Source organism: Vigna unguiculata, chromosome 2 (genome assembly GCF_037176805.1).
Source record: "Vigna unguiculata cultivar grain cowpea cultivar isolate G323 ecotype 2 chromosome 2, ASM3717680v1, whole genome shotgun sequence".
NCBI classification, from domain to species: Eukaryota; Viridiplantae; Streptophyta; class Magnoliopsida; order Fabales; family Fabaceae; genus Vigna; species Vigna unguiculata.
Window position 1 is genome coordinate 26,969,201 of NC_140793.1, and position 14,657 is coordinate 26,983,857.

The 14,657-nt window shown below is 28.0% G+C and overlaps 1 protein-coding gene across 1 annotated transcript; it reads left to right on the forward strand.

The window, feature by feature from the left end:
* The first annotated feature begins 12,990 nt into the window (after nt 1-12,990).
* On the forward strand, nt 12,991-14,219 carry LOC114173418 (protein PAL OF QUIRKY-like). The gene is made up of 2 exons (XM_028057800.2): nt 12,991-13,294; nt 13,436-14,219. Exons 1-2 carry the CDS (start codon nt 13,132-13,134, stop codon nt 13,921-13,923), a joined length of 651 nt encoding a protein of 216 aa, XP_027913601.1. The 5' UTR covers nt 12,991-13,131; the 3' UTR covers nt 13,924-14,219.
* The last annotated feature ends 438 nt before the right edge of the window (nt 14,220-14,657 follow it).

Below are 14,657 nucleotides of genomic sequence, written 5' to 3' on the forward strand. Positions count from 1 at the left end.
ATAAAATAATAAAGTTTTAAGGTTTTTTTTACCAAAAATTATATCTAAAGTTATAAAAAAAAACTTTATAATCCTTCAAGAATCCATTATTCTTTGATGATTAAGAAAGTAATGAAATTAACACCGATTTTTTAATAATCAAGAGAAATTTATGATGAGCAAGATTTATAATTTATTCATTTTTAATAATATTGAAGAAATAAACTTTTAATTTTAATTTTTAAGTTTAAATTTAAATTTATACATTTTTTATACTTTATGATTTTTTTTTTAATTTTTTGATATTGTACTTATTACATTCAATATATTTTAGATTAATTCTATTGTCGTATATAATAATGTTAGATACATCATACATGTATCCATAAACCATACACCTAATTAACTCAAAGTTGACATATGGTGAAGTAAAAGGAACAAACATTGAATGTAACGTTGATGCTTTCCATCTAGGTAGCATGCACTTTCAATGGAATAAGTAAATAACAGAAGTTATTTATAATAATATATAAAGAGTTTTTTTATTTTTTGTTTATACTTTTAAATATCAATTTTATTTTTTAAAATATAATTATTTATTAAACTTTTAAAAATTAACCATTACTTTTATAAGTTTTTTTGTAAAATCGTCTATTTCTGTTATTATCTTTTTTTTTAATTATTAATAGTTATTCTCTCATTTTTATTAATACATTTTATTCTATCTTTAATAAATATAATTTTACTTTATATATTAACTTAACAACATTATCTTATTATCACCTACTAATATAATACCATCATATATTTAGAAAACACATAAACATACGACGTGCTGGTATATATTATACGATTCAAGTAAGAGATTAAGAGCAACTTCCTAAGGAGTTAAAATGGTGCAAGCAATTGGTTCATTTAATAATATGCTTGAATGGTGGTCCACATAGCATTGAGAGCCTCGATCAACCCAATGAAATTTCGATATCGTTAATATTTATATAATTTATATTTATTTTTTCTAAATCATATTTATTTATTTTTCTCCATAAAAATAATTTTCTATTCATATTTTTCGATATTTAATTTTTAATATTTAACGTTATACCATAAAAACATAAAAACTTATTGCTTAGAAATTATGAAAAGCCAGAAAACCAATCATAAAAAGAGAGATACAATTATATAGACTAGGTAAAGCCAATCATATAAAGAGATATATGTTATGCATGTGACAAATCTCATTGGACCACCACAATCTTTTTTTTCTCTAAATAATTTCTTTCCACTCATTAATTAAATTAAATTATCTTCTTTCGTTCCTTCAAGTTGATCCCAATTCACAAGACAAGAACTTCACTCATTTACGTCATCAAGGATCCGAACCACAGGGGTGTGGCCCAGACCATCACACAGCCCATATCACAGGACAACCTAGAAACATATACTAAATAATACTTCTAAACTGAAAATTATACTTTTATTTCGATACTATACATAATAAAATAATTTAATAAATATTAATTTGTATTAATACAATAAAACTCAAATTTTAATTGTAAAAATATAAAAATATATTTGAAATACCGTTTGAGTTGTGCATGTATCCATATCCCATTCCAATATTATTGAATCCTTTTTGGATTGCAGCATATGTGATCACCAAGTGGTGCAACAGGAAGATCCAAGGTATATTCCAGAATATATATATATATATATATATATATATATATATATATATATATATATATATATATATATATATATATATATATATATATATATGAGACTTAAAAGTTTTTAGATACAATTTATGTGACTGTGTCTGAGTCTGAAACATTCCTTTGTTCAGATTTGAAGAATGAATGTGTTTGTGAGATATGGTGGTCTGAAATATGTGAGGATGAGGAATATTGTAGGAGTAGATGGTGAATGTCACGTTCATTCCTCCGTCAGCATTGCAATAAGTGTAAGTGAATAAAAGTGAGGCTCCTCGTCTTTGAAATTAATTATTAGTATAAAAATATTATTAAGTGTTAATATGATTTTAATTTTTAAACTAAGTAAAATTAAAATTTGTCTATATTTAAATTAATATAATCTTTTTAATTTAATAATTTTAATTTTGTTGCATTTGTTAATTTAGTCTGAAACATAGTTTAGACAAATCACTTGTCGTCCTAAAATACTACGGTTAACACATCATTTTTTCTATTGCAGTTAGATTAGAAAGAATAAATCGATCGCTTAATGTTTTAATCTGGAAACGTATTTAATTATATTCTTAATTAATCATCACTTTGGTTAAACTATTATTTAATGGGGTTAATTGGTTTCTATTAGACTCCATTTATTTTGTAAATTGTAACTCCTATAATTGAGAGTTTCTTTTCTGGATTTTTATAATAATCGGAAAAAATGATTTTTCTGAAATTTTTTTCAATATATATGGTGATATGTGGAAAGAGATAGGAGTGGAAGAATAGATAGGCATGATTGAAGTTTATTTGTCACATGTGCATGGGTGGATGACCCATAGACCTGGAAGCACATGGTGGTCTTCATTGCAACAAATTCTATTCATATATAGAGCTGGATACAGACTCAATAACATGTTTAGTTTAGAATTTGGGTTAGATTTCATTTTTTTTTAATTAATTTTAACTTTATAATAAATATTTTCAATTTTCAATTTGACACTTTTAATTCTTCAAAAAATTTCAATTAAGTTTTGTTACTGTTTAAGTTTCCATATTCTCTGTAACTGCAAAATCAATAATATTACTATTTCAAGCGTACAAAGTTGTGTCTCTACAAATAATTTATATACCGCATTTTTCCTTAAAAATTAACTCTAAAAAGAAGTATTAAAAATTTAGCCATATTGTTTAGAATATTCTGAAATGTTAACATTTTGAAATATAAAACAATTGTTTTAATGCAATGTGAACTAGGCAAAAATAAAGGGAACATTTATTTCTAAATTATCTGGATAGCAAGCATTATCCGTTTGAAAATAAAATAAAAAATAAAAAAGAAATTGGGAGAGTGAGGGAACGTAACAGTGTGACCCCATGAAGATATGTTGGAGTTGATGGGACGAAAATTATCAGCGCCCGGGGACATCATCATCATCATCTACGATTAATTGCACGAAAATGATAAAAGTGAAATGAAATTAATGTCATTCAATTTTCATTTTATAATCTACATCACTAGGGTAGTCCATAAAGCACATTTAATTAGTAGTAACAATTACATTATGCAAGTTAAATTTAATGTTTAACATTATTTTTCATTTCTTCAGACTTATAGTTATTGTTAAAATTTTTAACATAATCCTGCTCAATTACTCATTTTAACATATCGAGCTTGTTTTGGCCACCACAGATCAAAAGATAAGACAAAATAGAACTTTAGACTATACCTGTTAAGCATTGGGACCCATCTTCTTACATTGTGGCATTATTTATTTATTTATTTCTAAATTATTGTGCCATTATTCCTTTATATACTCCAAAATTCATAAAGTTAATAACGTCCCTGAATTATTGGTCAAAATTCTTACAATATTTTTCATAGGTTTTCTTTTCCCTTCATTGCCGGACTCCTCTTACAATATTTCTAACGTGTCATATCTTCCTTTTTCTCTGTTTCATGCCTTCACACATGATATTTATTTCTAGATATTGTTGTAATAAGTGACTCAAAATATGACCAATTTTTTTTATTATAAATAAAAAATATATTATTAGAACAAATAAAATGTTTCATTTAAAAAGTTTGTATACACATGAAAATAGAAATAAAAGGCACAACAATATAATTTCTACTTTTCTAATCTCTAAGGGCGTGTTCTTTTGTGTAGATGGATATGGGAGAGAGTGTGAAGATGAATTTGTGTAGATTTAAGTGGATGGATATTTGTGTTTTTTTGAGTGGATTTAGAGAGTAAAGTGAGTGAATTTGGAGATAATTTTTATGAAAGTTAGTGAAAGATTTGATTGATGTGATAGATAAAATTATATGTTAAAATAGATATATTTATTAAGTTACCATAATACCCTTGTGTAAAAAGGAGAATGATTTTGTAATTTGATGTTATAAAAATAATTTTAATTAATTAATACGAATTAAAAAAATATTAAAATTATATAAAATTTTAAAATAAAAAAAATTAAATTTTTATGAATGTAAAAAAAATATATAATTAAACTTTTTAAAAAATTATATAATTAAATTTTAAACTAAAGTTAAATAATGTTAAAAAAAGTTAAAAAAATTTTAAAAAAAAAGTCAAAAGAAGTTAAGAAAAAGATCAAAAAAAAAAAAAAAAACCAACGACACCAGTGTCGTAACCGGTGTCGCCCCTTTGAAAAACAAGGCACCGGTTACGTAACCAGTGCCATCACTCTCTCACTCACCTCAACACCGGTGCCATCCAACACCAGAGCACCTCACCACCACTGCAAGACACCGTGCCTCGCTCACCACCCTCACCTGCCAGTGTCATCCACTCACCACCCTAACACCTGCCATGCCCCTTGCAACACCACTCACAACACCGGTGCCTTCCCATCCTCCACATGTGAAATGAAAAGCGAGGGCAAATACGGAAATGTGCTCGTATCACTCTCTAATCTGCTCATTCTATGGTGGATGAAAAAAATTGGGTATCCCTCAAATCCGCACTCGCTTATCCGTTTAAATCCATGCAATCGAACACTTCAATGTTCATCAATCCACGCTCGCTAATTTGTTTGAACAGTGTAATCAATGCAAGCGAACAGGCCCTAAGAGTGTGTTCACTTAGAGGGGTGGATATGGAGGAGAGTGTGAAGATGGATTTGTGTAGATTTGGATAGATGATTTGTTGTGTTTTTTTGAGTGGATTTAGAGAGTAAAGTGAGTAGATTTGGAGATAAGTTTTATAAAAGTTAGTGAAAGATTTGATTGATGTGATAGATAAAATTGATTGTAAAAATAGATAGAATTAAGAAGTTACCAAAATACCCTTGATAAAAAAAGAAAATGATTTTATAATTTGATGTTATAAAAATAATTATAATTAATTAATACAAATTAAAAAAAATATTTAAATTATATAAAATTTTAAAATTAAAAAATTATATATATAATTATATATATTATTAGTTATTATATATTAATATATTAATTATTATATTTTAAATAATATTTTAATTATTATTAATTATATATATATATATATATATATATATTATTATTTATTATATATATAATAAATAATATATATATATATATAATAATTAATAAAATAATAATAATGTATTGTAATTAATAATTAAATTAATAAATATATATTTATATAAAATTTAAAGAGGGTATAAATGTAAAATGATTTATTATCTTCTCAAATCTTTACAAAATGAAGAGATGATTTTTGAGAACATACTTGCAAATCAACTCTCCCTTTTCTTTTCAAATCATGCAATAAGAACATAAAAAATTTTAAAATCTCTCTTCACAAATCCTCGTCTACAGTACAATGTATGCAAACGAATAGGCGCTAAAACTTTTCAATATAAGAACAAGTTACTTTTCAATACAAAACAATATCATAACTGTTGCTAGTCATATTAATACATATGAATTCTCTCTCACAATATGCATAAGAAGAAAAAAAAAATGTGTAGAACGAACACTCCAACCTATAATATCAGAGTCCTTGACTTTCGATCAAAGAACGATTAGGCCGATTTGTAGTACTTGATTAAATTTAAATAACTGATATATTTACCTTCATACAAAACAACCCAAAAATTTTATGCATAAAGTTAGACATAAACATCAATCAGAGTATAAAAATCTTGCTTTTAAGACTTTATGTGTAATCTAAATTCAAGTTTTTACTTAAGTTAAATATCTCCTCTAGATCCTTCATAGAGGACCTAGAAATGAAATTATTCCTATTTACTGAAATTGCCCAAACTAACCTACATATACACCCACAAATTGTTACTTTTATCGGTTAACCCATGTAATCTAAATTGTTGAAAGTGAATTTTTGATATATTATAATATATTGTGACAATTTATGTCCATTTTTCACACATATTTCAAAATTTTCCTATTAATAAACAATTAAGAAATATGTATTGAATTATTACCTCTTTTCTTCTAAACATGACATATTCAAGAGTTATAATTTTTTTTTTAAATGTGAAGAAAAAGTTGTGCAAGAAAACTCTAAACAAATAACCCAATAATGATCCAGCTTAAAAGTTCATAGGGGACTTTAGCCCCAAAGCTTTTTATTTTTATTTTTATTTTATATGTAAATTATAATATAATTAGATATTACAAATATTTTATTATCTTCATGAATATACACATGATTTACTGTGAAGATATAGATTACTACTTTGTAGACTATAAAAGTCTCTACACCAACTAAAATAGACTCCAAAAATTATAAAACAGAAAAGCTTTAGAATTGTTTATCATTTAGTAATAGTTAAAAGTTAAACTATACGATGCCAATTACAACAATCATATTTTTCGTTGACATACGACAATAGTTATATAGGAATAATATTATTGGTTCCACCATTTAACCGATATAGTGCGCTCAAATAAGGGTATTCAAATTTTATGAACATTCAATGAAAAAATATTTAATAGAAATTCAATTAAAAATAATCAAATTTATAAAAGACTTCAAATTTAATTAAGTTGTTTTTTAATTTTTCATACAAATACATGTAAGTAATGACGATGCATTTGTAACGGATGAATCATCTCAATTGACGGAAAAAATAAATAACCAAAATTCAATTAAAAAAATATAAAATTTTAAATATTTAATAATTTTTTAGCGAATATTCGTATTTATAAAATAAGAAGCTTTAATATTAATCAAACTATTAACTTTTTAACCATATTTTATTTGAGCTCCTAACTATGAAATTAAGTATGAATTGAAATTTAAAATAGTGGTAGATTATAATATAAGAAAATTATAACAACATTTAGTTTAAAAGCTAAACCTTCTACTTAAAAACTAATTACAAGGATCGCGCGTCCCGTACGATCGCATGCCAAGACAAAGTAATCGAACGAGAAAAAAGAAAAGAAGAAGAAAACCAAACAATTATAATATATTATCTTTACATCCACACTTATCCATAAAAACAAATTTAAACATAATCATGTTTATATTTATATTTATGGGAGGCTTATCCGTTGGAGTGAGCGATAAACTAGACAATGTTTATCATTGGTTTACCTAATATATATTAGGTTGTTCCAAAGAATATTTTTAATAAACTTTTGTGCTGGTTTGTGTGTATATATCATTAAAACTTGATGACAAAATAAATTTTGCGAATCAAAGTTGACAAAACTTTTGTTAGGGAAACATTTTAGAAAATAGTTGTGTAATATATAATTTGTTTTACTGTCACCTAATTGTAAATTTATTAACTTTTTTTGTAATAACTAACTGACATATTATGATTATTATAACATTGAAAACTTTATATATCCTCACAATAAATGCAGGTTGTTCTATTATAATTCTTTTAAGGTTTAAATGAAAATTTAAATATTTGTGTATTTTTTTTATCAAAGAAATCATGATCTAGAATTAGATTTTCAAGATCTTCAAAATGACATTTTATAAACGATATTGGTTTAAAAATAATAAGACTAAATTATTTTAATATTAAAATTTTTTAGTATAAATAATTTGTTATAAATTATTTACATTATTTAAAAATATATGATCTCTCTAGAAATCACCTTTTTAGAGTTATCTAATTATTTTCTAAGAGTTTAATCCTTTGTTCGTTTGATCGAAGATCCAAGACCGTAAAAGTCATCCTCACAGCGAACTTTTCAAATTGGACTTCAGTTTCTTTGTTCGCATAAGTTGAGTTTCAACCATTTTTTCTCGGTGTATTTCTATTTTTTGTTGCATGTGATTCTTCTTCTACTTGCATGTATCTTTTTAATCATCAATATGAGTATATGTTGATCAATGATTCTAATGATGTGACATTATTGTGTTTGTGTTGTTCCTAGGTATAAATACAACATCCTATGTGACTAAGGAGGGTTTGGTGTTCTTAAAGCATTTTCGGTCTGTTGAGCCGCTTTGTTAGGCAAGGGAAGCAAGTCTTGATATGTGTTGTGTGATTTTGTCAATTTGATAATTGCATGCTACTGCTATAATGGTTTGGGAATGAAATTGGCTTTTTTGCTAAAATCTGGCTTAATATGTATAACTGATGTGGTTATGTATGTATGTTCGGTTGTTTTTTAAGAAGATGCTTTGATTTGTGTGGTTTGGAGGATTGTTCTATTCTTGAGTATATTTGTTAGCTTTTTGTTGATTGAGGAAATTAGAATCTGAACAATTGAATGAATTGGTGTGAGTTCCAATGTTTTAAAACTATTTTTTATCAAAGCACTAAGAGGAGAGTACCAAATTGATCAATTGTACAAGTCCCATTTTTGTCAAAATCATGAAATTTTACTTGTTGAATTGTCATATCGCTAGCGATGCTTGGGGAGCGTTAAGCCCCAATCCATTTGTAAAAACATAGATATTATATTGATGTGAAATTGTTGTGTGAGCATGTATGGTGATGATGATTAAGAAATTTCAAGGAGAAATTCTTGGTGGTGGTAACTTTAGTGTATGCATTGAAGTATGAAATTCGGTAAGGGGGTATATCCTGAACTCTAATAACCATTCACACATGTAAAATAAAATGAGTTATGTGGTGAGAGTCATAAGAGGTTCTAGTCACTAGACTTGTTTGGTCCTAGTGTGAAGGAGATTAACCTTGTGAGTAGATGGGTGATAGGACTTTGTGGAGCATAAATACTACTACAAGTGCACACCTTCAATGAATTCCTATGTCAAGAGAATGTGTCCATATAATTGAGTTTAGTGCCAATTGTTTATGTGCATGTGTATATTCACTATATTTTAATCCAAGCATAGATTATATTTGATGTGATTTTATTGGTTTTAGATAACTCTTTTGCAAGATTAGCTTACCATTCATTTGTATTCATGTATTGTTTGTTGTCTTCTTTTGAAATGATTACATTTATTGATGTGAGCAGATGAAGAAACATGAGTTGATTTATCTCAAAGGGATATATGTTGTTGTCGTATCGTTGTTAGGTTGTTTTTTTTTTGTTCCTAGAAACTTACGAAAGACTCTTATATTTCTTGTTGTACTATAATTTCTTTAAAACTATATTTATGTATCTCATGCTACTATAGTCTATAGTTATACCTTAAGATAACTGTAATAACAATTCCTTTAAATTGTGAATTACATGTTTTGAATATTATTATAAAATATCTTATTTTATTAGTTTTATGCTATTAAAATGGGATGTACATATTTTTTTTTTCTTTATGAGACGTCTTTTAACGAAACTGTGACGTAACACATATTCCAAAACAGACAATACCTCATATTTCATATGTACGGTGATTGATAACGATTTTATCATTAAATTTGGAATAAGAACAATTAATTTTTTTTTCAAATATTAAAATTTAAATTACTTCATATAAATTAAATATTTAAAAATGACAAAAAAAATAGTGAAATTGTGGAAGCTATGATTATTGATTCGTGTATAGAAGAACTAACGGGGACTAATTCTTAACCCTTTCAAAATGTCCATAAATGAATAACATTAAATAGGTTTTTTTTTTTTCTTTCTTTTACAAGAAATTTTTCTGTACTGGTCCACCATTCTGTATACAGATATCTTCACTCCATTGTACACGTGTCAATGAGTGGTTTGCCCAAACCACCAGATATCTTCATAATTTTTAAATTCTAGGAGAATTTTTGAGCGACCAAAATGAAGAGATATTAGTTAAGGGAAGAACTATTATGAACATTTTCATTGAATAATTGAGTGCATCAGATTATCAGATTATAACAGTATATTCATGGAAATAACACTTGTGCGTAAATGAGAATGTGGCTCTCGTAGGACCACACACACAGCCCCTTCTCCAATTTTCCCTTTCTCAAAATATAATTATTATGTCATATTTTTTTTTCAAAATTAAAATTATCCGTCTCCCCACAAATAAATATTATCTTTCAAAAATAAGAAAGCAACAAGATCCCACAAAAGAAAAAGGGAAAAGTACAGAAAAATTCCAGTGAAAGATGTTACATCTACACAAACAAAATATAATATGTTTAAATCTTTTACTAATGCTATTAACTGTTTATTATTCGGAAAACACTACTCTGATACACTATAAACCATACTATTTTTTAATTATTTTTAAAATGTTAGATTGTATATTATTTGTACAAGATATATCGTTGAAATATTAAGTGTAATTTACTGAAAAAACACATACTTCACACCAATCACACAAACCCAAATTATTTATTGTTATTATTATTATTATTATTTTATTATTAAGATCATACGTAGACAGGGATATGGATAGGTTTTAATATAATCACCATGTATTTAAAAAAAGAAAATAAAAGAATGAAGAGGTTCAAATACATTATGCCATATCAGAAATAGACTTGTAGTGGACCCTCATGTGGATCAAGGTTATCCTTGAAACCAACTTGATGTGGGACCCATCAGTTCCATTCAGATTGCTACGCATGAATAGGAATTGATAAAGCATGACGTGGCCTTTCAGTTGCACCATATAAACTCTTGTGATCCTCTATTATTTACGGTTAATTCCCTCTTTTTCACATAAATCAAATCCATCCTCTTTCAGACAACAACAATCTCCTGTGTTAAGCCATGTAAATATTCTCTGCTTCAATAATAATAATAATAAATAAATAAATATTTCATTGCGTTAAAATATTAATCTTTTTTTCTCTCTATATAATTATGTTAGAAGTTTCACGTCAAATAGAGATAAGGTCAATTCACAATATATAAATGGTTGTAATTTTCACCTTACAAGCCGATTTTTGTAAAATTGAGTTAAGTTTAAAGTTCAATTCTAACATGGTACTAAAACCTATTCTACAAACTTTTATAAATATTTTATTTTACCTAATTAGACTTAAAATTCACTTTTAATAAATTAGATTATCTAATTAAACTTAAAACCCACTTCTTAAGATATATCCGTGTCTTATATCTGTCTCTTAGTTCATCGTCATTTGGGATAAAGATGTTCACTCGTGTTAAATAATAAAGAAGGATGAAAGATGCGTGCATGCGTATTTTTTATGCTTTGACAACTAAACCAACCAAAACCAAAGATATTATTACACTCGTGAAATGCATGGCTTAATTACTTAAAAATGCGAAACAAATGTAGTTAGATAAAATTAAGCGTAGGTTGGGGACCAAAGAGAAAATACGTATATTGTTTGGTTTGTTTGAGCATTGGAACTCTTTGAAAATCCTTTTGCAGACATGGGATGAAAATATTGTTACGTAACTTAGAGTTATGGGACATTTTGTGAAGCCATTAACGCACTGCTAATAGGGTGATGATTGAATAAGTGTACCAAGCAGTGTTGAGTGATAAAATATAATTTAAACTAATAATTTGGATGAAAAAATTTTGCATCAAAGAAGAATAGAACAAATGCAGAAAACTCTTCAATTTATTTAAGTCAAAAAGGCTAATCCCTTAGGTGTCTCCTACTGCTAACCCTTTTATTTTGGGGAACTGTTTATATTAAGATTTCACAATTATGAAGTCATAATCCTAGGATGATAACAAGTATGATGTTTGACTTCAAGATGCATCTCACCACCAATTTCTCAATTGTTCAGTTGCGTATCTAAGTATCTTGTCGAAGAAAATAAATAAATTGAACACACTTATAATCAGAGGTGTTAAAATAATTATGTTCATTTTACACCTTTAGCATCTAATGAAGTTTCAACCTTTTTATTTTTGAGTAGAGTAATGGAATTCGAGTTCCTATTGATCATGAGAACGGAAATTGAATTTTATGAGATCGAATTTTCCATTATTCTTCAGTGGTAGAGTGGTCGGCTGTTAAGTGGAAAAGAATAATTAATATTTATTAAATTTTATAAAAATTTATAATTAATTATAATATTAAATAAAATTTAACTTAATAACCATTTATTTTATTTAAAAAATAAAGACATAAATAAATATTATATAATTATATTTAATATTTTATTTAAAATTCACTAATCAAAATTAAAAAATAATTAAATAAAAAAATAACGATATTTTAATATTATTGAAAATTAAAATGTAATAAAACATAAAAAAAATTAAATTAACAAAAAAAATAAACAAAAAATAATATTAAATATCTAAAAAGTAAAAAAAAAACAATAAAAATATTGATTTCAAAATTCATCAAGTTTATATTCTAAACTTAACAAAATCTCTTAAATTAAATAAACATACAATATTTTAATATATAAAATCATTAATTATAAATATATAAAATAAATAATATGTATAGAGTCTTGCTAACCAGTATCCTAAGGTACTGATTGAGAATAATTAATATACACTAAATCTTATAAAAGTACATAGATAAGTGTAATATTAAATAAAATCTGACCTGATAATTTTTAATGCAAATTTATTTATTTTAAAAGACAAAAATGTCCATAAATCTTGTACATGTGTATGTAATATTTTATTTATAAAATTTAATATATTTATATTATTTTAATTACTATATTTAATTATTTAAACTTTTAATATAAAACTGATAATATCAAAATATATTTATTATTCTTAAGATACCGGTTAACATTTTTAATAAATTTAATATAAATTAATTATTTCTTAACGGCCAGTCAACATTCTCCTTTAATTTATGCTAAAATAATTGGTGTTATAAATTTATTGTGTACTGTTATATGTTTTAATAATTTATATACTCTCACAAATTGGATTAATATGGAGGGAATGATGCAAGTAAATGATATGAAGTACCAAGTGAGCGAACACGGTGGCACAGTGAGAAAAATCCCTATAAATAAGGCACAATTGTCACCACGAATAGGCTTGAAGGCGCTTCTCGAAACTTTCGAAGCACCTTCACTCTCTCACCATTTTCTCTCCTCGTCTCTTTTCCACTTTATCCCCCACACACTACAAAATTGGATTTCAATTTCTCCGAACCCGAACCAAATATGTTCAGATCAGCTCAACCCGCTTCAAAACCTTCCAAATCCACCATGAAATTCCTCTGCAGTTACGGCGGCAGAATCCTCCCTCGTTACCCTGACGGCAAGCTCCGCTACCACGGAGGCCACACCCGCGTCCTCGCCGTCGACCGCTCTATTACCTTCTCCGGTCAGTTTTCACTCTCTATCGCCCTCTCTCTCTCAGTCACACTCTCACTCAATCTATTTTCCGTTCACCAATTCCTTATACTTTAAAACGACGATCTCGTTTGCGTTTCATGATAAATAACCCTAATCGCGTGTCGTGCAGAGCTGCTGCTTAAGCTGGAAGAGCTCTGCGGTGCCTCCGTGAGGCACCTCCGCTGCCAATTACCCTCCGAAGACCTCGACGCTCTTATCTCCATCACCTCCGACGAAGATCTTGCCAATCTCATCGAGGAATACGACCGCGTTTCATCGCTCAAGATCAGAGCCTTCCTCTCGCCGCCCACGCCGTCCAGATCTACGAACAACGCTTCCAGTCCTCCTTCGAAATCAGCTTCATTATCTTCCTCCTCAGCGTCATCGTCGTCGTCTTCTTCGTCGTATTGCAGTCCTACTGACAAATCTGGTCGGAGTTACAGAACCTCGGCCCCGGTGGTCGACCGTTGCGTCCATCAGATGTCGCCGGCTCCTGCGCACCGGGCCGCTGTGGATAAATCGAAATCCCCCCGGAGGAATATTCCTCTCCCGCGCTACGGTTACCACGGGAGCGGTGGCCAGGTTTACCTGATCCACCACGGGAACCACTGGCAATAACGTTACGGTCTCGTTTGGAAAGAATATTGAAATGGATGGACTAAGATAAAGAAGCAGGCGTTATTATAAAAAATGAAAATGATAAAATGGACTCTTACGATGATTTAGAATATAGTTAAACGAAGATAAAAAAAGAAGACGAAGGAGAATGAAACGGGGTAAGGAAAGGAAGGAAAGGAAAGAGTCCTGTATATGTGTGATGTAAAGTGGGACTGTAAAAATCGCTGGCAAGGGTTGCAGTTTTAGCTTGTGATCCTTGATTGCCCATTAATGAATTTCACTCCAATTTCGTGTTTCGTTTCGCTCCGTTTTTCTAATGATGGTGAGTTCGTTGGTCCTTTTCTTTTCCCCGTGTTTCCTTTTTTCGTTTTCTTGGTTCATTTCATGAAATTCTTCTAATTCATTTGTTCTGTGATTTCATTAAGGACCCATTAATCTGTGTTCACTTTCACTAGCTAGGGTAGGGTCTTATGCTCTATCCGTGTCATCACGTTACTAACTTTTTGGCTTGATTTCTTCTTGTTTTTACAGATTTTAATTTTTTACCCTTTGGGAGTATGGATTTGTATTGTTTAATGCTTTGACATTTCTGTTTGCAGGTTTAACTGAGGATCGGAAGAAAATCTTGTACATGATGGCTTTTGGCGTGTTTCAATTGTAAGTTTCTTTTACCCTAAATAAATTTACTGCATGTTGGTTTCATCGGAAAACCCAAAATCAATTTATGAAATTAA

What these genes read in the sequence shown, in the direction of transcription:
- LOC114173418 (XM_028057800.2), top strand. Translation starts at nt 13,132, where the DNA reads ATGTTCAGATCAGCTCAACCCGCTTCAAAACCTTCCAAATCCACCATG. An exon ending in CCGCTCTATTACCTTCTCCG is followed by an intron (nt 13,295 to 13,435) that starts GTCAGTTTTCAC and finishes CGTGTCGTGCAG; the next exon opens with AGCTGCTGCTTAAGCTGGAA.